We start from the raw sequence: 23,680 nt of genomic DNA on the forward strand, positions 1-23,680 counted from the left end.
TCGTCATCATGACGCGTGGCCGTCGGAAAGCGTTCGGGAAGAGAGAGGAAAGCTGATATGGCGAGTCCCGCTGCCACTTCTGTTAGACCGCCCAGGCCCAAGAAAGAGCCGCAGACCCTCGTCATCCCCAAGAATGCAGCCGAGGAGCAGAAGCTCAAGCTAGAGCGGCTCATGAAGAACCCGGTAAGTGGGAGTGGGCTCTGCGGCCCGGCCGAGGCCCATCCCCTTCATCCCGCCGCCAGACTGGGGAACGCTGTACTCAGTACCCCTAAAGCAGACCTGGGGTGAAGAAATCTGTCCTGCAGAGGGAGCTTTTGTCCTACAGCGCAGCTGCATGGAGGCGCTGTCCAGTCCTCCACACCCTCCTTTTTCTTAATTTTCTGTTTATGGTATTGTGCCTTCTATGCTTCTTACTGAATCGGCTCTGTAGTATAGGCAGAACTCATCACATCTGGGGTTCTCCTGCCTTATCTTCCCAACTAGTTGGGATAACAGCTCTGCGCTACTATTCAGTCACAGTCCTTTATACTTTAATATGAACCAAAGCGTTAGGAGCTGGGCATGGTGGCGCACACCTGCGGTCCCAGCACTCTGGTGGCTGACACCAGAAGTTTGCTACGAATTTGAGGCAAGCGTGTTCTACCTAGTGAGTTTCAGATCATCTAGACAATGAGGCCTAGCTCAGAAACCAACAAAAAACAGAATCGATGGCTTAACAAAAGTGTTCAACTTCTTCAAATAGCACCCCTTATTAAAAAGGCATTGGACGCCAAATTTGGACCACATCACTCTTTACCTCTCAACTGGGCCTCATAAAAACAGCTCATATCTTTGACTATAAGAGGTTGGCTTTCCTCTCAGTGACGTAGATTCCAGACTTGTGTAGCACAGGAGAACTCTGGCCCACGTAAGACCCCATGGTAAGGGGTTGGGGATTTAGCTCAGCGGTAGAGCACTTGCCTAGCAAGCGCAAGGCCCTGGGTTCGGTCCCCAGCTCCGAAAAAAAAAGAAAAAAAAAATCGATGGTATACAGGATGAAGTAAGGCCAGGGCAGCAGAACATTCAGTCAGCTCCAGATTTGAGAAGCATGCTCATTTGAGTTAGTCATAAGAGATGTAGCTTCCGGGTTGGGGATTTAGCTCAGTGGTAGAACGCTTGCCTAGCAAGCGCAAGGCCCTGGGTTCAGTACCCATCTCCAAAAAAAAAAAAAAAAAGAGATGTAGCTTCCTCAGCAAATGTTTATAGATGCTTTCCTGTTTAATTAATTGTTCCAGGACAAAGCAGTTCCAATTCCAGAGAAAATGAATGAATGGGCTCCTCGACCTCCTCCAGAATTTGTCCGAGATGTCATGGGTAATGTCTCTTATGGGTGTGTGTGGAGGGAGTATAATTTTTAAAGGGAAATATAAAACACTATTGTCTTTGCTTGCCAACTAGATCTTTGATAGGAAAAATATTGTCTTTACAGTGAGGGAGTGCTGTGTTTTATGATTTGTCACTAGATAATGGTTTCCCACTAATTCTTTTGGTTTGGTTTGGTTTCTCATGGTTAAACCATTTCTATTCTGAGGCTAAAAAGCTGGTAAAGGGCTACATGATCAGACAAACAGACCAGTCAGGGAAGATCTACCAGGCCCCCTCTATGCTAAAGGTGTTTGTATTTTTTTTTTTTTTTTTTTTTGAGGTAGGGTCTGACTGTGTGGACCAGGCTGTTCTTGAACTCATACTCCTCATGCCTCTGCCTCCTAAGTGCTGGCACCAGACGCTTTCACCACTGTCCTAGTTAGGGTTACCGCTGTGATGAAACACCATGTCCAAAAGCAACTTGGGGAGGAAAGGGCTTATACTTCCATATCATAGTCCATCAGTGGAGGAAGTCAAGACAGGAACCTGGAAGCAGGAGCTGATGCAGAGGCCATGGTGGGTGTTCTTACTGGCGTGGTCGGCCTGCTTTCTTATAGAACCCAGGACCACCAGCCCAGCCATGGCACTACCCACAATGGTCTGGACTCTCCCCCACAATCACTAATTAAGAAAATGCTCTATAGGTAGAATCTTCTGGAGGCATTTTCTCAATCAAGGTTCCCACCTTTGACTTTAGCTTGTGTCAAGTTGACATAAAACTAGCCAGCAGAACCATTGTACCTGATTTTCTCATTCTTTGAAATGACAAATTATGCTTTTTAAAGATCTATTTGTGTGTTCTTGTGCACATGCATGTGTGCACACTGTGGTGCCTGTGTGGAGGTCAGAGGAGTCAGTTCTCTCTTTCCATCATATGGGTTCCAGTATGGAATTAAGTTTGTCAGGCCTGGCAGCAAGTGCCTTTACCCACAGAGCCATCCGTCAGCCTCCAGGTGTAAGTTTTTCTAAGTGAAAACACATTTGTTACGTAGCAGATTTAGGTTAACCTGTACTAAGTAGATGCAAATAGTTCAGAGACAGAGAGCTGGGCTGATACGCTGGCTCAGCAGGGAAAAGTGCTTGCCACAAACCCGATGGCCAGAGTAGGATCCCCTGGGTCAGGACTAAGTCCTGTGTTGTTCATGACCCCCGTATTCGTGTTGTGGTGCTCGTTCCTGCTCTACACATAAACAAATGCATAATGTCAGCTTTTGAAAAGGTCAGGCATAGTGTGTGCACTGGAATACAGTCTCTCAGAAGCTAGGGTAGGTAGAGCTCTGTTGGTTTGAGGCCTTCTTGATCTATATAGAGAGTTCCAGGCCAGCTAGGACTACATAGTGAGTCCCTATTTCAGTAAAAGGTAGGACTGGAAAGATGAGTTAACAGTTAAGTGTGTTTACTTGGAGCGAACCCTAGTCTAATTCCCAACATCCATATTGGCCAGCTCATAGGCAGTTACAGCTGCCTGTAACTCGAGCTCTGGCGCATCCAAACCCTCTTCCGGCCTCAGTGGGTATCTGAGTCCATGGACGCCTGCACTCGTGCACAAACCCATAGGCAGACACACATAAAAATCACTTTTTAAAAAGAGCCACCTCTGGGTGGTGATGGCACATGCTTTAATTTTAATACCAGTACTCAGAAGGCCGAGGCAGACGGATCTTAGTGAGTTCAAGTCCACAGAACAAGTTTCAGGGCAGCCAGGGCTGCACAGAAACATAAATAAATAAACAAACATCCACTTGACATTCCCTCATTCCACATGAAACATTCTAATACCAACTCTGAACCTCTCTATAGTCAAAACCATTTGTTTAAGAAAAACTGTTCTGGGCTGGAGAGATGACTCAGTGGTTAAGAGCACTGACTGCTCTTCCAGAGGTCCTGAGTTCAATTCCCAGCAACCACATGGTGGCTCACAACCATCTGTAAAGAGATCCGATGCCCTCTTTTGGTGTGTCTGAAGACAGCGACAGTATCCTCATATATAATAAATGAATAAATCTTTAAAAAAAAAAGAAAGAAAAATTGTTCCTACCCACTTCTTTTCACCTTCGGTATCAGAAGTTCATCAGCCGTTAGGAACCCAGCAGGTCACTTGTGAAATCATGGCGGGATGCTGAAAGTCCTCCCTGGATGGCGGGATGCTGAACTGAAGTCCGATCCTCTCATGATCACGTCACATAGAGCAGACGTTTGCTTCTCTTTTGAGCCAAGGGTTTGCTGTGTAGCTCACGTTGGCCCTGAACTCTCAGTCCTCCTGCCTCAGCCTCTCAGGGCTAGGTTAGTAGACTTGTACCACCACTGCAGCTTAGGGTGGGACTTTCAGTGACTTCATAGTCAGTGTTCCGACAACTCGTATAACAACACCTACGATGGGCCCCGCACTATCCTTGCTACAGTGCAAGGGAAAGACCCAGGGCATGTAGTACCTTCCACTAGAGTTCTTAGCATCTCTTTGGCTTACGTGTAGCTTGTGTTGGTGACTGCATTCCTCCTTTGTGGTCCTAGAGACTAAACTCGGGACAAGTGCTCTGCTAGTGTGTTCGATCCCTAGGCCTCCTCATCTAGAACTCTGGATTCTCCTGGCTGTAGGTTCCAGTGCTGGGGCTGGCAGTGGAGAGTTCCACGTGTACAGGCACCTACGTCGGAGAGAGTACCAGCGGCAGGACTACATGGATGCCATGGCTGAGAAGGCAAGTGAGCCATGGAGCCTAGTGACTCTGGTCAGGCTTGGCACTGCGGGCTGCTCGCACTAGAACAGTGACCTGTAGGACTTTGCATGTGTATGGAAGGACACTGCACAGTCCTCCTCTCTCTAGGCCATTTGCCTAGTAACGGGACGGCAATGCGGGCTTCCACATGGTTGGGGATTTCCTCCTCTCTTTTCTCTGTTGGGCTGAGTGCAGACACTGAGAGGGTTTGAGTTTTCTTGGGGCTTACATTTCTTCATGTCAGGTGACAAGTAATGTGTTATTTTAAGAGTTTAAGAATTGCTTTAGAAATTGTACTCTAAGAACCATTAAGAGTACCAGGTGCAGCAGGCAGAGATGGCACACATCCTTAACCCCAGGACTCTGGAGGCAGAGGCAGGTGGATCTCTGAGTCTGAGGCTAGCCTGGTCTACAGAGTGAATTCTAGGACAGCCAGGGCTACACAGAGAAACCCTGTCTCAAAGAAAAAACAAGCAAAGTGCCAGTTGTGGTGATACACGCCTTTAATCCCAGCATTCAAGTGGCAGAAGCAGGAGGATCTCTGTGAGTTCCAGGCCAAACAGGGCTACAAACTAGAGACTATGACTCAAAAAACAAACAGTAAACAGCAGTAAAAAAAAAAAAATGCACCTTTGGGCAGATTGGCATGGACTTGTATTCCCAGGTTCTCTAAAGGCTCAGGGTAGAAGGTCAGCCTGGGCAACATAGTAAATCTTGTCTTAAAACTGCAACAAGAGGATGGCTGAGAGACGGCTCAGGAAAGTGCTTGTCCTGCAAGACAAGGACCTGACCTCAGTCTACACAACCCAGGTGGTTGGAGAAAGCAGCCAGGTGTGCTGGTGTCTGCTTATAATCCCATCACCGAGGGGATGGATTCAGGCAGATTCTTGAGCATTACTTACCACTAGCCTAGCCCGTGATCCTCAGGTCCCAAAAACAAGTCACACAGCTCCCTAGGAGTGGCGCCTGAAGTTGACCTCTGACTTTCAAATCATGTGCGCACGTGTGCTCTCACATATATGCCATCCTAAACACAGTTCTCATGCAGATGTGCAGACACACATAAACACACACAAAGCTGTTAAGCAGGCGTTGTGGGTGTGGCTTGGTGGTAAAGCTGGCGTGTGTGAGGCTTGGATTTAGTCCTCAACGCTGCAGAGTCACAGAGAGAGCAGAGGGTCAGTGAGCATCCTGGGTCTGCTTTACTCTGGCGTTTGTGGATGTGGGCCTCACTGAGCTGCCTTCAGGCTGAAGCTGGAGCTTCAGGCTATTCCATCTACCTCCTGTCTAGCCTCATGAGCACCACGGTTATAGACCATCTCTTTCCTGGGTTCTGTGGGCCCAAACTCATGTCCTTACATTTCATGGTGTTTCAAGAATGTTTGCGTTAGAGGGGACTAGGCACTATCTAGCCCCCCCCCCCCCCAAGGTCCCTATAACAAACTAAATTCTCCCTGAGAACCAGTGAGTTCCTAGTGCTTATTTACAGATCATGGTGAGGAACTACTGATGAGAGCATGGGGGACCCAGAGGCACTGCACTGCAAAGTCCTTGCCCAATGTGAAAGATGGTTTCCCCTTAGCACAGAGAGAAGGCCTCTTTTCCACAGTCTTCCCAGCCTATATCCTGTAGCCCCTCCCGAGGACCTCAAGCCTATGGCAGAACTACATAAACTGGTTGGGAAGGATGGCTGGATACTCAGATGAGGGTCCTATGATCCTCCTGTCCCCTATTTCTGTGGTGAGTGTCAACAGTGAACAGGCACAGATGAATCAAGGATGGCGGCTGTTTGGCCTGGAGGACAGTGCACATTGAAGTTCTTTGCCCACTGAGCCTCCTCCCCATCCTTATCGTTCTGCTTCTTTAACCTAGGACTTAACTCCTAGACTGCGGTCCTCTAGTCCCCTTCCTCTCCCTGCTTTCCTCTCTGTCTTGCTTTCTCCCCTCCCTCCATTTATTGAATGCACCCACACCAGCTCCCACCCTAGTTTCTCTTGCAGGCCTCATCGTTCTTAAGTGTTGTCTCTGTTTTGCCATCTAGAGCCGAGCATTGATTACCTGTCCCACCTGGGACAATCTTGTAAGGTTAAAGGGGCTCTGGGGACCTGTGTGATACATGGCACCCCTAGTGGTATGCCTTGGAGTTTGAACTCTTAAACGTAGAACCTGTCCAGCCCAAAGTATGTCTGAGTGATGGGGCAGTTGTTTGTTTTTTCAGCAAAAACTGGATGCAGAGTTTCAGAAGAGACTGGAAAAGAATAAGATCGCTGCAGAGGAGCAGACTGCAAAGCGCCGGAAGAAGCGGTAAGAGCTCTGTCCTGGGATCCTGGAAGCCTGCAGGCTGGAAATGGGAAAGCAGATGGTGGATAAGGCAGAAGTTCCCTAGCAACTGGCATTAGGCTAAGGGCGTACGGTCCCAGCCACTAGGTAGGTCGAGGCAGGAGGATTGTTTGAGCCAGGAGTTCAGTCCCTGGAACCTATATGGTCCTCAAGCTGGGCATGGTGGCACATGCAGGGGGAATCTCTGAATGTAGGCTAGCCTGGTCTACAGAGTGAGTTCCAGGAGAGCCAGGGCTACACAGAGAAGCCCTATCTTGAAAAACCAGAAAAGGAAGGAAGGAAGGGAGGAAGGAAGGAAGGAAGGAAGGAAGGAAGGAAGGAAGGAAGGAAGGAGAGAAAGAAAGAGAGAGAAAGAAAGAAAAGAAGGAAGAAAGACTACTAGCTAGAAAGATAGCTTAGCAGCCGATGGTGTTTGCTCCTTAATCCTGAAGACCAGAGTTCAGATCCCAGAGTTGACTCAGCACATCAAGCATCCTGCAAGTGCCAGCAACTACAGCTCCAAGGGATCGAGTGCCCTTTTTTTGCTTCCGTGTGTATACAAGTGCATGCACACTCACATGCACATGCACACACACACACACACACACATACAAGTCACATGAGAAGTTTCATTAAAAGCGTTTCATGGGGATCGGAGAGATGTCTCAGTGGTTAGGAGCACTGACTGCTCTTCCAGAGTCCTGAGTTCAGTTCCCAGCAACCACATGGTGGCTCACAACCATCTGCAATGAGATCTGATGTCCTTTTCTGGTGTGTCTGAAGACAGCTACAGTGTACTCACATACATAAATCTTTAAAAAGTTTCATAAATTCAATGTTCAGATGTAGAAAGGAAACCGAGGCAGGAGGAATGAAGTGCATGAGACCAACCCAAGCTACACAGAAAGACTGACTCAAAGGACAGACAGAAGCTAAGTGCAGAAGTGAGGGTGACACAGAAACCCACATAGTCACCAAGTTCCAGCTTGTGTCTTTGAGAGATCTGTAACAGGCTAAGGGACAATAAGGGATGTGTGGCTTCTGAGGTATTGCAAGAGATCACTCCTCTCAGCCTTGCTTCTCTTGGGGCCTGCCTACCCATAGACCCTGCAGGTTATATAACTGAACTTTGTGTTATCTATTCTGAGAGTTTTTCCTTCCTTCCTTTCTTTCTTTCTTTTTTTTTCTTTCTTTCTTTTTAAAAAATCTTTATTAGATTGCTAGAATTAAACATAAAACCACATTCTAGGAGAGCTTAGGAAAACAACTTTTTTTTAAAGATTCACTTTATTTTTTAGTTCTGTGTGTCTGGGTGTGGGTATGTGCTCGTGAGTGCAGTGTCCGGGGAGGCCAGAAGAGAGCAGCAGATCCTCTGGGGCTATGGTTACAGGTGGTTGTAAGTGCCCAACAGCACAGGTGCGGGACCTCTGGAAGGGCAGCAGGAGACATAAGCCACTGAGCAGTCTACTTAGACATTTGTGTGGGGGGGTTAATGTGTGTGGTGTTGGGGGGGGAGTGGGGCTGGCACATGTGTGGAGGTCAGGAAGACTCCTTTAATTTTTAGTGTTTCTTTTTGTTTCATTTTGTTTTTTTTTTTTGTTTTTTTTTTTTTTTTTTGGTTCTTTTTTTTCGGAGCTGGGGACCGAACCCAGGGCCTTGCGCTTCCTAGGCAAGCACTCTACCACTGAGCTAAATCCCCAACCCCTGTTTTTGTTTTTGAGTGTGTATTTTTTTTGAGATGGAGTTTCCCTTTGTAGCCCTGGATGTCCTGGAGCTTACTGTGAGGACCAGGTTTAAACTCAGAGATCCACCTGCCTCTACCTCCTGAGTGCTGTGATTAAAGGTATGTGTGTGTGCATACGTGCACGCACACGTATATACACACACACATCCGCTCCGCTTGTCTCACTTGTCTATTCTTTGAGACAGGGTTTCACTGTGTCTCACAGGCTGACCTGGGAAGGCTGTGTCATTTATATGTCTGTGCGGCTTTGCACATCTGCATGTGGATGCTCATCGGGGCTGGAAGAGGAGCTGGACTGCAGGCAGGCAGGAGTTGTCTGACAGATGCGGGGGCTGAACCTGGGTCCTCTAACCATTGAGCCATCTCTTCAGCTCCTGTTTCTGTCACATGTGCTGTTATAAAGACAGCATAAATAGATGTTCGTTTTTTCTTTTTTCTTTTCTTTTTTTTTTTTTTTTTTTTTTTTTTTTTTTTTTTTTTGGTTCTTTTTTTCAGAGCTGGGGACCGAACCCAGGGCCTTGCGCTTCCTAGGTAAGCGCTCTACCACTGAGCTAAATCCCCAACCCCGATGTTCGTTTTTTCAAAACAGCCACTAAGATAACCACTGTCTCTGTCTTCCATGCGTAGGCAGAAGTTAAAAGAGAAGAAGTTACTGGCAAAGAAGATGAAACTTGAGCAGAAGAAACAGAAGGAAGGTGAGTCGTGTCCACGTTTCTCTCAGTGCCAGTCACCTCACTGAGGTGGCAGTGGCAGCAACCATAGCAGCGAAGAGTTGACATTACTAACTGCAGGTGTCAGAAAGCCACATGGTGGAGCCAGGCATGGTGGCACACACCGTTAATCCCAGCACTGTGAGCAGAGGCTGGCATCAAGTTTGAGGCCAGCCTGGTCTACACAGTGAGTTTCAGGACAGCCAGGGCTACACAGAGAAACCCTGTCTCAAAAGAACCAAAAAGAAAAGCCAGCCAACTGGCAAGGCTTGAGCAGAGAGGAAAGCTGCCCGCCCAGAGTGGCTAATGGGCGGCTTACTGCATTCAGGTTCCCATGTAGTCCCTCTACCCTGTCCTCGCACTGCCTTCCCTCAGCTACCTCCACTGCCCTCCAGTTGTTCTCTGTCTCTTTTGTTTCCCAAGAGGAAGGATTGAAGGTCTCTCCCATCATTTGGAGCAGAAGCCTTTTGTTTTGTTATATATACTACATATACACACACACGTGTGCTTGTACATGTGTGCACATGCCCATGGAAGCCAAAGGCCGATGTCAGGCTCCACTTTAAATTGCTGGACTTCACTGTAAACCTGGATTTGATCACTGATTTGGCTGGGTTGGCTGCTAGCGAGCCCCAGGGAGCCTCCTTTCTCTGTCTCCCTGGAGCTGGGATTACTGCCATGCTTGCTTTTCCCATTCGTGCTGGGGATCCACGCTCAGGTCCTTATGCTAGCCAGGCAAGTGCTTTGACTGGCGGATCCCGCTCCTAATCCTCTTGGGTCTTAGTTTTTGTGACAGGGTCCATGCAGCCAGCCTGGCTTGGTCTCACTATGTGGCGAAAGTTGATTCTGAACTTTCCACTCCACCTTCTAAGAGCAGGTGTTGGGCCTTGCCTTCTACTCTGTGTGAGTTTTAAGGATCAAAGTCAGGTCAGGCGTGACAGCAAGAGCCTTCACCCACTGAGCCATCTTACCAGCCCTATCTATTGTGATTTTATTTGTGTTTTATTATTTGTTGTTTTGTTTTGCTTGATGTAGTCTCAGGTAGCCCAGGCTGGCCTTGCACTCCTGACCCTCCTACCCCTACCTTCCAAGTGTGTGATTACAGACCTGCACGCTTGTGTATTTCTAGCTCCGTGCCCTTCGTAGACTTCATGCTGCTGCTCTATGGACTCCCGAACACAGGCCGCTCTCACAGCCCACTCAGTGTCTCTCCACCTTAGACAGGACGTAGGAGTGTCTCTCCGGAGACGTTTCTTCACTCTTGCATATATTTTGGCAAATTGGGTGGAAAAAAATTGTTTCTGTTCATTTGCAGTTCCTAATTGTCTAACCACAGACTATCTCTTCCCCCATGATGTTTCCATTTGTGGCGGCTCCTCCCTTGTGAATTTTGTCTCAGTGACATGATTTACAGGGAACTTCAAAGCTCCCATTAGATTCTAATATCTGCTTCCCATTTCTTTGCTGCAGTTTCTACCTTCCCATCCATTTTAAAAATATTTTTTGTTTCTGTTATGTTACTTTTGAGACGGGGTCTGTCTGTGTAGCCCTCCCTGGCTTTCCTGGAATCATTCTACCGCAGGCTGGCTTGGCGCTCACAGAGATCCGTCTGTGTGCTCAGATTATAGCAGCCTCACCATGCCTGACTACTTTCATTTCAAGACTTGGCTACTCTTACAGTCTTAAAATTTTTAAGCCAGATAGATGCTGTCTCCCTTTGCTTTCTGTAACGGTGATAAAACAGCATGCCCAAACAACTTGGGTTTTTCAGCCCACAGTTGTACACTAGCATGAAGGGCCCAGAGTTGGAGCTCAAGCAGGGAACCAATGTGGAGGTCCCAGAGGCGGCTTCTTGCTGACTTGCTTTCCATGCTCGCTTGGCTTGCTTTCTTACACCCAGGACTGTGTAGAAAGACTGCCACCCAAGTAAGGTCTGCCCTTCCAGATCCCACAGGCAAGTCTGATGGAGGCGTCTTCACAGGTGACCCTGACGTATGTCATGAAAAAACCACCAATCACAGCTGCTTAGTTCCCTTGCCTTGTGTGTCTCGGCCTTGGCCCCTGGTGTGTCAGCCTTGGGCCCTCCTCTCCCCAGGCCTTGCCTTGTTCAGTTGAGCTTTCTGGGTCTTCAGAAGCCGGGTTATTTTTCAGTGTATCCTGCACACTAGGTTTTCTGAATGACATCTCTCGAGGCTATGGTCTTGTTTCTATTTCTAGTGGGTCATTAACTTGGCTGTGTTCAGTGAACAGGTTCTGGCCTTCCTGTGTGTTGTGGTTCTGCCTCCAAGTCACCCAGAGTATTTGTCGCGCTCTCCAGGTATGACTCGAGTGCCACCTGGTGACCAATCTAGGTTAGTTCTTTTGAGTGCAGTGACGAGGATGAGGCACACCTCAGGGTTACAGCTGCACCTATGTCACGGAGCATGCATACTAACGTCTGTCCTTCTGGCAGAGCTGTGCAGTGGCAGGAACATAAGAGGTTCATTGTTGTTGCTCTGACCCCAGTGGGCGTTGAACATGCAGCACAGGACTCCTTCGTTGTCTGTTCATTCTGGTATGGGTGTTTTCACTCACACATGAAAGTCAGGGCACAGCGTTCAGGAGTTGGTTCGTGCCTTCCACCTTTTATACTCCTTCGGCCTCTGCACTGCATCAGGGCTGCTTGAAACAGGTTGGAGGCTAGGTATGCCTCAAGGCCAGCATGGACTACTGTGAGACCCTGTTAAAATAGAAGCCGAAGAGGGGAACCCCACTTGTGTTCCAGCTGTCTGAGCACCCCATTAATCCCAGCACTGGGGAGGCAGAGGCAGGCAGGTCTAAGTTCAGGCCAGCCTGCTCTACAGAGCAAGTTCCAGGATAGCCGGGGCTACATAGAGAAACCCTGTCTTGGGGGAAAAAACCCTTGCTTCAAATGTTTGGCCTGGGGATGTAGCTCAGTTGTAGAGTGCTTACCTAACGTACAAGGAGCCTGGCTTCCATCCCCAGCACTGCATAAAAACTGGTCCCTGGTCATGGGTATCTCTGGTCTCAGCACTCAGGAAGCAAGAGGGTGAGAAGTTTAAGGTTATCCTCTGAACTGCATTGAATAAATGGCGTCATTGGCACCAAGCATGGACCACCTGTGCATATCAAGAAATGCCTCGTTGTGTGCACTCTTTATTGGTGAACAGAGTGGAAATGAGTCCACAGATCTTCCGCAGTGGCTTACTTGCCTGTCTTCCCACCTTTCTGATTATGTCCTTATTTTTATTTTGTGAGAGAGTAAGATTTTCTAGTTGCCTGGTTGAAGTGAATAGAAGTTAATGTAGTGCTGCCCGAGTGTACCACAAGGTGGCCTCAGCACACCACAGAACTCCTGCTGGGTTGGCAGTCACCCCTCTGAAGCTCTCTGATTCTTCTTAAAAAGGGGTTGGGAGCAGGGCAGGAAGGGCAGCTGTGCTCTGTAGTAACTCAGCACCCTGCAGTGTGGAACACGTGTTTGAATGACAGCACCTGGTTGGCAATGAGCATCCCAGTGATGTGTCTGAACCACAGTTTCACTTCGCTAACACAGCTGCCTCCCAAGGGACTCTGGGGTGATTTAAAGGCTCTCTGTCACTGGACACAACTAGAGCTCTGCAGACTCAGTGCTGGCTATGCCTTGGGCTCGGGTTCTCTTTGTCAGGAGGGCTCAGCCGCTGCTGCCTAGTACATCAGAAGCAGCCATCTCCTCTGACTATTGCGTTAAAGGTGTCTCCTGGCACTGCCAGATGTCCCCTAATCAATAGGACATAGGATTCCCTTTGAGTTAGATATGTTCCCTAGAGGCAGTCTGTCTGGGTGGCTCCTAGTGTGTGCTTTAGGCCAACGTTCAGAGCCACAGGCTTAAGTGTAGTGAACTGGAAAGTCATGTTCTTTGTCCTCTGATCACAAAGCCATTGTCTTCCCAGTTTGCGAATCTTAGAAGACGTTGAAGAGGTGTGCAGAATGGTAGTCACCTGTAACCCTTACTAAGAACAACAGCTAACGATTGCTGGGTTTTGCTTTCAGTTTCTCACGCATGTGCCCTGTTTTCGTTGGCACAGAACTGTTGAATTCACTGCCGAGCTTGTACCACAGGCTGTTTCCCGTGACCTTGCAGCAGTTCCACAGTACTAGGGGGCTTTTGTTTTGCTCTGCTTTGGGGCAGAGGGTATTTTGTTTTGTTTGTTGCTTGTCCATTCAAGCTGGGCAAAAACAAAAACCCTGTCATCTTCAGTTGCACTCAACTGGTATGTCTGTAGGTTGAGTAAAGTTTCCCAATGGGCCCCACTGGCTCAGCAGGTAAGGGTGCTCACCCACAAGCCTGTGGACCGAAGTTCAATCCTCAGGCCCCCACGGAAGAAGGAAAGGACCCCCTCAGTTTGCTCTCTGACCCCTACACATGTATCATAACATACATGCCTACACAAACACAAAAATAAATAAATATTATATATATAATAAATCTTTGAGTCCTGGATTTAAAGTGTGAACTAAACTGTGTGAACTAAATAGTAGAGAGTATTGAAAGGTGGGGCTGGTGAGACAGATGACTCGGTGGGTAAATGACTTGCCACCAAGCCTGAGGACCAAGTTCAGTACCCAGGACCCACAGAGTAGGAGAGAACTGACTCCTGGTTTCCACGTGTGCTTTGGCACACACACATGCACAGTAGAGAAATCAATATTTAAAAAGTTGTGGAAGGAAATAATTAAAAAGTAAATATCAGAGCAAGTTTGGTACTGTGATTCCAGCACTGGGGACTTGCCCGGAGTTTGAGGAGAGTATAGACTGTTAGTAGATCTTGTCTCAAATCCCCAATGCCAAAACACCCTCCTCCAAAAAGATTACCATTCCTTCCTAATGTTTTGGGGGAGTATTTTGTTTTAGACCGGTCGTCTGTGCTGATTTGAATGAGAATGGCTCACAGAGGCTCATGTGTTTGAATGCTTGGCCATCAGTTAGTTAGGTATGACCTTTCTGGGTAGTCAGTGTGTCCATCTCAGAAGAGGAGGATTTGTTGTTGGGCGCGCGCTGAGAAGCTGGAGCTAGGCCCAGGCCGTCTGTCTCTCTGCCTGAAGCTCAGGACGCAGATGCTCAGCTGCTGTCAGCACCCCCTGTCTGCGTGCCAGCCTGCTCCCTGCCATGGTGATCGTGGACTGCGCCCCAGAAACTAAGCAAGCCTCCATTTAGATGCTTTCCTTTGTAAGAGTTGACTTGGTCATGGTCTCTCCACAGCAGTAGAACCCTGACTGAGATTGGGTCTTTGTTCGTAGCCCTGACCGGCCTTGAACTCACAGTGGTCTGCCTGCCCCTGGCTCCTAGCACTGGGATTTGTTGTTTGTCTTGTTTGTTTTTTCAGACAGGGTTTCTCTGTATAATCCTGTCTGTCCTGGACCAGAATGGCCTTGAACCTGTTCTGCTTCTCAAGAGCTGGGATTAAAGGCATATAGCGCTGCCACCTGGCCAGATTTTTTTTTAATTAATTAATTTATTTATTTATTTTAAGTTTAAGGCCGATTTCAAATTTACTGTGTAGATAAGGATGGCTTTGAACTTGTGATCCTCTTCCCTCCACCTCCCAAGTGGTAGGATTACAGCTGTGTGCTTCCGGGCTCAGGGTTTTATGCACATATATGGTTTTGGGGTTTGCTTGAGGTGGGGGTGCTCTCTTTTTTTTCTTAGGTTTTATTTTTATGTGTGTGTGGGGGTTACTGTTTGTAAGTATGGACATAGGAGTGTAGGTGCCCACAGAGGCTAGGCGAGGGCATTCTTCTCCTTAGAGTTGGAGTTAGAGTTGAGAGTCATCTCTGTGGGTCCTAGGAAATGAATTAAGGTCGTGTGGAACAGTAGTAAACGTGCTTAGCTGCTGAGCCATCTCCGGCCCTCACACCTTCTTTACGTAGGCTTTGCTTTATAATGTCTTGCTAGGCTTGAACCCAGGGATCTGTTCATGCTAGGCAGGCAGTCTACCACCAAGCTGCATTGGGATGATGATGTACAGTTCTCATGCACCCACTTTCCCGTTTAACGCCTGACCTCATTACAGTTAGTACCCAGGGTCCTCTCCTCCCCTTGGCTTCCCTTCTTCCTATTGCAGAATTCAGACAGAGCCCCACAGTGTGCTCAGTCACCGTGTGACTGTAGATGCCATTGGCTGGGACAGCTGCTCAGACTTAGCTGGGCCAGTGTCACAAGGCATCCTCCACTGAGGTTTGACTGATGTCTCCCATGTGGACTGGAGCTGCTGGAGCATGTCGCACTGTCGTCAGACCACTGACATGTCCAGACTGGACGGTGTGGTGACTAACGTGACCACTTGTCGGTGTTGCCTCGTCCCAGCTCACTGCTGTTGGTGCTCATGTTGGCCACACCACAGAGGCAGTAGTTATCAGATCTGCTCACTAAAAACTCTCTGCTCCTCCTCCAAGTAATGTACTGTGAAGAAAGTCTCCCATGGACGGCGCGTACCTAAAGAATTGAGGTCTGGTCAGGTGCCTGCAGCCTGAAGGCAGAGTTCTGCAAACATCCAGTTAGGAGGCAGTCTCTCTGTCTACCTAAGTGTTTGTGAGACTGTGTGTGACCCAGTCTTTCTTTACCTTGTTGGAATTGTCTGTTGTCCCTGTGTTGAAGCCCCGTCATTGTGTGCCTGCCTACCACAAGTTACCAGCACTTCTTATCTTCTGTACTGTAAGATACTCCAGCCTCTTCTGGAGGGCTTCCTGCCCTCAACCTAGCAGGGGTGAGGGTCTAAAATAACTGTTATCTTTTGTTGGCGCAAGATCACGGGGAGGAGAGTAGAAGGAATCACTCATCTTTGACTGGCAGTTCTGTTGTGCGAGTGTCCTAGAGTGTGTGCCTATTGGTGGCTGTGACATTGCTAGGTGATGCAACCTGGTGGGCCCACCATCATAACGATATCCTCTGGCAGTCGATAGGATCACTGTGCAGCTTATGGAGATGTGTGTCCTGAGCAATGCCTAGATACATCCGTGGGTACTAGTTGGTAACCATCTGTCCACAGGAGGTTAATCATGAATTTCCGTTGACGTGTCCAGCGCTCCTGTATCATCAGTGGGTCATTCTGGCTTTGTCCGCCTTACTATCTGTCCCACATCCAGCACGCTGTTCACTTGCAGCATATGTTACACTGGTTGAGCATCACTATGGGAAGCAGCGGCTTACACCAGAGCACAGAGGCCCTTTTCTTTCTTAGATTTTTCAATTTTATGTATGAGTGTTCTGTATGTGAACTACATGCATGTCTGGTGCCCACAGGGGTCCAAAGATTGGGTCAGATAACCTGGAACTGGAGTTAACAATGGTTGTAAACCACTGTGTGGGGACTGGGAACCCAACCTGAGTTCTCTACGAGAGCATCCGGAGCTCTGAAGTACACTCTCCCAGTCCCATCACATGGGTCTTGTCCAATGCATAGTATCGTGAGTCCAGCAGTCGAATATACAAAGTAGTTTCACTGTCCTGAAAAGTCCCTGGTGAGTCAGCTGAGACCTCCCCCGCCTCTTTCCAGCCAGCTCCCGCCCACTCTCCTGCTCTCAGGCAGGAGGGGCTGGGGACACGTTCTCTATGCTGTTCTGTGGGCCAGCTTAGCTGTGCCATAGTGCTAGCAGCAGTGTTAGAAAATGCTAGAAGCTTTAGAGCCACCCATAAGGTATCAGGAGAGGGGGTTGGGGATTTAGCTCAGTAGTAGAGTGCTTGCCTAGCAAGCGCAAGGCCCTGGGTTTGGTCCCTAGCTGGGGGGTGGGGGTGGGGGGAGGTATCAGGAGAGGAGTCCTAAGCCATTTTTGAGGGAAAAATGTCAGGAGACTGACATTGACGTTGTGGACACAGCCCCTTGCTTCATGGACTTTTGTTTGTACATAGCTTTAAAGACCCTGTGCCGTCTGCAGTGAGAACCTGAGGCTCAGGCAGGGGAGGTTAGCAACTCAGTGGGAGATGTGAAAGGCCTGGGTGTCTTTCATGTACCCATGTAAGTATTGATATAGGTGATAGGGACCATACACTCATCAGACCTGGTTTTGGGGTGGTGGGTTCTAATGTGTACAGCCAGGGCTTTTTGGTCAGACGGGGGTGCTCCTCTGAGAGCAGTGCAGATCGCTTTTGTGGCAGACCTTCCAACAGAGACATTGGGCACTTACTGGTAAGCACAAAGGCCACCTCTGGCTCTGGGCGGCTGGTGCCAAGGAGCAAGTATCCCTCAGCTCTCCTTCTCTTTTTTTGGGGGTGTGGGGGAGCTGGGGACCGAACCCAGGGCCTTGCACTTGCTAGGCAAGCGCTCTACCACTGAGCTAAATCCCCAACCCCTCTCCTTCTCTTTTTGAGGCAGGATTTGCCGCCCAAGCTAGCCTCAAAGTCACAATGTTACTGAAGGTAACCTTGAACTTTCCTGCCTTCATTTTGAAAGGGTTGAGATTATAGGCATAGCTTCAATGTATAGACTCTCTTCCTCATGTAAAATCCCCTTACCTCTCTGTCACACCGATCTGCTTATGACTTGAATGTTGTGTGCTTACAGAACCCAGTCAGTGCCAGGAACAGCAAACCAGCAGTTCTGAGGAGGCATCTGGAGCAGAGGAGGAGGAAGAAGAGCCCAGCGTCGTCATCATGGGGCGATGAGTTTGAGCAGTTGTGAGCCCAGCTCATTCTGTGACCAGCCTCAGAAAAGAAAAGGCTGTATGTGACCCAGCTGCCAGACTGGCTTTGTTGGGAGAAGGCAGGAGCCTCCTGGAGCCCTGCCTGCCTGCCTGGGGAGCAGAGGGAGGGAGCGTCCCTTAGACATTTGCAGACATTGCCTACTGTATCCTGCCCTGCTCTTGCTGAAGGGGAGTAAGTGCCTCACCTTCGCCTGGCGCCTGTTCCCTTCTGCTTGAACAGCAGTGAGCTCTGGGCTGGTCTCTGTGAAGAGAATATTTATTTAGTAAAGAGCAGAAAACCTATAGGTCTTGTCCATACGTGCAAGATGTGGATTACCAAAGCCTCAGTGAAGCCATGAGATGACAGAGATTTGGCAGATCATCTTGTGCAGACCTTCTTCTAGACCTACTCCCCAGGCACATGGGCTTGGCTCTTCAGGTGCACAGCCCTGTTGTTTATGAAGCGGTTGGATCGGAAGCCAAAGATCAGTGCCCACCCAGCAGTTCCTAAAACAAGTATGAGCCAGACGGGGCCTTCAGTAAGGGCAGGAGAGAAGGTCCAGGAAAACCGAGTGTCCCAGAGAACTGGAAGACAGAGACACATACCGGCCAAAAGCCTTCCTCTGTCCTAGACAGCCCAGGGACCAGAGAGGGTAGAACTCTTAGGTATCAAAAGTCTTCCTGTCGGGTTGGGGATTTAGCTCAGTGGTAGAGTGCTTGCCTAGCGAGCGCAAGGCCCTGGGTTCGGTCCCCAGCTCCGGAAAAAAAAGAAAAGGAAAAAAAAAAAAGTCTTCCTGTCACCAGGATTTGGAGGCAGCCAGTCCTACCACTGAGTGTCCTCGAGTGACTGGTTCAAACCTGCTGTGTGTACTGGCAAGCAGCACCCACAGGGTATGGAGGACCAGGCATCCTGCCAGGGAGGAGAGCGGTGGCCCAGGACTGCCTGCGTCCTCAGGCCATCGGGGCAGCAGGCAGTTTCTGGTTTTGGGGTCTGGAATATCTCCAGCTTCCGAGTGTGCTGTGCGCCTTTTATGGGTGTTGGTAGCATTTTGAATGAACGGAAAGTAGAATATCTTCTACTTTTTAAGTTTGTTGTTGTTTCTCAACAGCTCATTTGTTTACAGTGTATTGGGACCGTGTTTACTCACGTTCTCTTACCACCACCACCCCCAGCTGGGCCCCTTTTCCCCACAGATCCCCCTCCTGCTCTCCCGCTGAGTTTCTCTAGGTTTGCTGAATGAGCTGGAGTGGTGAAATGTGGGAACCTCCCACAGGAGAAGGTGAATCCCTCTCCTTTTACTTCCGTAGCACAGATTCCATGGTCCCGTTCTGAGCCATGTGACATCTGTGCAAGCCTCTGTCCCTTTAGCAGTTTGAGTCACATGAGATGTTCACGTCTGTTAGGACTGGTGTTGTGCTTATGTGATTGTTTTTAGTTCTCCCTTTACCCATCTGTGTTATGGGTCTTGCTCTGAACCTGCAGCCTAGACCTCTCAGGCTTTGCTCCTGTGGGATGAGGGCTGCCGAGCAGCAGGGCTGGGCCTAAAAGCCTTACCCTCTGCTGCCTCAGAGCTTGGGACAAGTCCATTCCTGCCTCTGCTGGTTTGCCTGGCCCAGAACTGCACTCAGCACATGTGTCCAGCAGCTTGGGAATGACTAAACCGAAGGACTCCAGGCTGACTGCTGACGTCGAGGAGGAAGCATCTGGGGGAGAAGCTTCTGGCTAAGGGGTTATCAGTCCTCTAGGTTAGCTGACTCTGGGTCTGTCTTCAGACTGTTAATTTGCTTAGGGAAATGGAGCAATTAGGTAGCGTCACTGAGGCGGGTGGGTGATGTGCCAGCCACCCCAAAGCCACAGAGAGGAGGACCACGCAGTTAGGTGTTTGTAGGGCTCATGGGTAGAGAGAATCCTGGCAGCAAACTCCAGGCCCTCGATAGCATAGCTGTCTGAGGAAGCCTCAGAGTATGGCCTTCACACCCCAAACATAGCCAGTCTCTCCTGACCTCAGAAGCTGAGCACTCTTGTCCTGGGCTCCTTAGGAGGCACAAATGTCTTTGAGGGTCCTGATTCACCCTTTTCATTCACTCTCAACAGCCCTGTCCTAAGCACTTTGTTTGACACCCTGGTCTAAATGTAGAATGTTCTTTACCCTTCTGTTAGATCTTTCATGGGGTTTCCCAAATAAGGTTTCTGTTGTTATAGATAGTGGTGCTGGGGTTGAACCAGCCACTGTGACTAGGACCATCATGGGTGTGCTGTCCTGGGGAGAGCTGCTGGTAGCCTCACTTCAGCAGGAGAGGGTGCCTGGTACTGTCCAGGCTGAAGACGTGTGTGTGTGTGTGTGTGTGTGTGTGTGTGTGTGTGTGTGTGTGTGTGTGTGTGTGCGCGCGCGCGCGCGCGCGCGCACGTGCATATGTATGTGGGCTTTTGTTTGTGTGACGCTGTGTGGTGATGAACATGTGCATACATTCCAGAGGCCAAAGGGCATCACTGTCATGCTCCACATTACTCCCTAAAGATGGGGTCTCAGCCTGGAATGAGTGGTGGCAGGCCCTGGCAATTCTCTTCTCTGACCCCCACAGCACTACGGTTATGGGTATGCATAACCAGCTTTTTAGTGGGTGCTGGGGACTTGAACTCATGTCTTCATACTTCATATTCACTCTTACACAATAGGCCATCTCCTCAGTCCTTGTATAAACTATAGTAAGGAGCTGGAGAGGTGGCTCAGCAGTTAAGAGCATTTACTGCTCTTTCAGAGGACCCATGTTTAGTCCTCAGCACCCATATAACAGCTTAGAACCACCCATTACATTAACCCCAGGACCTGGCACCCTCTTTTAACCTCCATTGGCACTAAGCATGCATGTGGTGTACAGACGTACAGACAGGCAGGCAGACAAAACACAAAATCTACTAGAGCTGATCCCCATTTATGCATGGAGTCCATATTGTAAATTGCCTACTCATTAAAATTGGTGTGTAGCCCACAAATCCATGCTTGCACACATGTCAAAAAGTCTTAGTGGCCTGTCGACACATTCCCAGCTAAGGCTGAGAAGTCAACCCCACTTCTGGTTTTAGTTCATATTCTCTGTGTCCTTCCCATGGTCTGTCTAGTGCCCAGTGTTCTGTGGCTTTTGGGTCTGTTGGCAGAGTTGCTGTTTAAAAGGTCTCTCCGGGCATTGTGCTAGGATACCTCAGAGCAGGAAGTCTGAGGCATGACTAGTGGAGGAAGTATATTTGATCAGCTTCCTGCAGCATGCAGTATGGCCGCACTGCTGTCTGAGCCTCGTGCTCATGAGTCAGTGGGGAAAGGTAAATGGCTCAGCTGGTAATGGCTCTGCTCAGCGTGCCACTCTGATCCCTGGAACCCATGTGACAGAAGGAGAAAACTAACTCCCAAAAGTTGTCCTCTGACTTCCACACATGCAAATAAATAAAGTAAATGTAATTATATTTATGTCTTTATTTGGTTTTTGAGGCAGCATTTCTCTGTGTGGCCCTGCCTGTGCTGGAACTGGCTTTGTAGATCAGGCTGGCCTCAAATTCACAGCGATCTGCCTGCCTCCCATGTGCTGAGATTAAAGGAATGCATCACAAATAAATGTAACTTTAAAAGTAAGTATGGAGACTTCAAGCAACCACACTCACAAAGAGGTATATTGTGTCAGTCAGCTTTTGGAAATGTGGTTGGAGGCTTGGAAAACTCAACCCCGAATCAGGGTTTAGTACTCAGGAATGCAGAGTTGATGTGAGTTAGAGTATAAGTGTCAGCTGTGTGCGTGCGCATGTGCACTCACGTTCCTCTGCAGAGCATGTGAGCGTTCCCATTGCCCCCGTGCCTTGCTGCTCTAATTCCCACAGCTCAGCCCAGTCCGCCTACTTTTCCCACTTGTGCTTTACCTGCGTGATTTTTTTTAAGATTTATTCTATTATATATATATATATATATATATATATATATATATATATATATATATATATATGTACACTGTAGCTGTCTTCAGACACACCAGAAGAGGGCATCAGATCTCTATCCAGATGGTTGTGAACCACCATGTAGTTGCTGGGAATTGAACTCAGGACCTCTGGAAGAGCAGTCGGGGCTCTTGACCACTGAGCTATCTCTCCAGCCCCCTACCTGCGTGATTTTGGTGCATCTCCGCCCCTTAGGCCTTCAGTGTGACCTGCCTTTTCAGCAGCCATTTCTTCAAATATGGATAGCACAGAAACCTGCCTCCCATGCTTGCTACCAGCCCACTCCAGCTGGATGTGGTTCGTCTGTGTACTAAACATCATCTGTCGCCAGCAGCAAACAGGAAGTAGCAAGGACCCTGTCTCCATGAGCCTCTAAGCCTGCTCCATATCCTCTCTTTAAGGCTGACTCCCAGTGTCCTGGTTTTCACCCTGTACTAGTACTTGTCATCTTGATACAATGACATACCTGGGGAGAAGGCTGAACTGGGGGATTGCCTTCGTCACATAAGCCTAGGGACGTATATCTATGATGCATTCTCTTGGCTCATGGGAGGGCATAGTCCACTGTGGGCAGTGCCATCCCCAGGCAAGTGGGCCTGGGCTGTATAGAAAAGCAGTGAATGAGCCAATGAGCAGTGTCCTTCCATGGACTCTGCTTCAGCTCCAGTGAGCGGTGTCCTTCCATGGCCTCTGCTTCAGTTCTAGTGAACAGTATCCTTCTATGGTCTCTGTTCCAGTGAGCAGTGTCCTTCCATGGCCTCTGCTTTAGTTCCTGCCTGGCTTCCCTTGATGAACTGTAAGCCAAATAAACCCTTTCATGGTTAGTGTTTCACACAGCAACAGAGAAGCAAACAAGGACACGCCCCTTCTCATCCCAATCAGTGTCCACTGGGACCTTCCTTCCCACACTGGCCCCTCGATGACCTTGTTCAGTCATGGACAATCAGCATTCCTGAAAATACTTGCCTGTTTCCTATCTTGTCTTCCTTGCTCAATCCCCTAAGAGTTGCGTGACACAGCTCCACCCTGTCCACACCAGGAAGGCCCAAGAGAGCCTGTCTTGCTTTGGACGTCAAGCTAACTGGTACATTCTGAGCCTGGGGATGAGACCTGCAAACCTGTGTTCCAAGGTCACTTAATGGTTTCTCAGGAGCATATGGTGGATACTTCAAGCCTACTGTAAGAGAGAAGGAATCTCATCTTGGGCATGTTCTTTCCCCGTCTTTCCATGCACACACTACCTTGGGGATCAGAGTCCATACCTGGTCCTGAACCTGCTTACTCCTGTGGGCTCTGCCTCATGTCCCATCCACACCACTAGTGTCTGCAGCCTGATGACTAACATGGCCTCTGAGCATCACAGCCTGCCAGTCCTCCCATCAGAAACAACTGCCTCACATGCTCAGTCCCCTCCCTCCACTGCCTCAAACCCTCAGCTTTCGAGAGCCAGGGCCTTGGTGGTGGCTGTGATCCCTGGTGCCAACAAGAAGTTCAGGACACGATAGTAAATGCCTGGGAAACAGTTAAGGAGATCAGACTGAAAGCCAACCAGGACTTCTTCAAGCTGTGTTAGCATAACCTGTCTGCGGGATGCTACCAGAAAGTTGACACATATGCAGTAACTATGGAAGAGCACTTAAGAATCCGTTGAGATGGCTTGTAAGAGTACCTACTGCCAGACTTGGTGACCTGAGTGTGACCCCCAGAATCCACATGGAGGAGGGCAACAACGGCTGAAAGCTGCTCTTGAGTCTTAGCACACCTGTCCTTACACAACGACTTCTAGATTCTCGAGTCGTGACCCGGTTGATAGAGTGCTTGCCCAAGCTACACGAAGTTCTGGATTTGAAACCCAATTCTGCATAAATCGGGGATCATTGGGCAGGGGGTGAATGCCTTTAATCCCAACTTAAAGGAGGCAGGGGCAGGCAAATCTCTGAGTTTGAGGCAAGCATTGTCTACAGATAGGGTTCCAGGGCAGCTAGCATTATTACATTATTTATTATTTGAAAACCAAATAATAAATTAGGGGAACCCTGTCTCAAAAAAACCCGAATGAATGAATGAATGAATGAATGAATGAATTGGGGTCATGGCACTTGGGGGGTAGAGGGAGGAAGATCAGGAGTTCAAAGCCAGCCACATAGCAAGT

The 23,680-nt window shown here is 48.8% G+C and overlaps 1 protein-coding gene across 2 annotated transcripts; it reads left to right on the forward strand.

Annotated features, from left to right (window-relative positions):
* Window positions 1-23: 23 nt before the first annotated feature.
* Window positions 24-21,006, forward strand: Prkrip1 (PRKR interacting protein 1). 2 transcript variants are annotated; one of them, NM_001098793.1, is made up of 6 exons: window positions 24-183; window positions 1,275-1,353; window positions 4,000-4,100; window positions 6,337-6,422; window positions 8,809-8,876; window positions 17,429-18,315. In NM_001098793.1, the coding sequence occupies exons 1-6, from the start codon at window positions 58-60 to the stop codon at window positions 17,527-17,529; spliced, it is 561 nt and encodes a 186-aa protein (NP_001092263.1). In that variant the 5' UTR covers window positions 24-57; the 3' UTR covers window positions 17,530-18,315. The 2 variants fall into 2 exon arrangements, with proteins under 2 accessions (NP_001092263.1, XP_063127653.1); XM_063271583.1 differs by lacking the exons at window positions 24-183; window positions 4,000-4,100 and having other exon boundaries at window positions 17,429-21,006.
* Window positions 21,007-23,680: the final 2,674 nt, after the last annotated feature.

Source organism: Rattus norvegicus, chromosome 12 (genome assembly GCF_036323735.1).
Source record: "Rattus norvegicus strain BN/NHsdMcwi chromosome 12, GRCr8, whole genome shotgun sequence".
Classification (NCBI taxonomy): domain Eukaryota; kingdom Metazoa; phylum Chordata; class Mammalia; order Rodentia; family Muridae; genus Rattus; species Rattus norvegicus.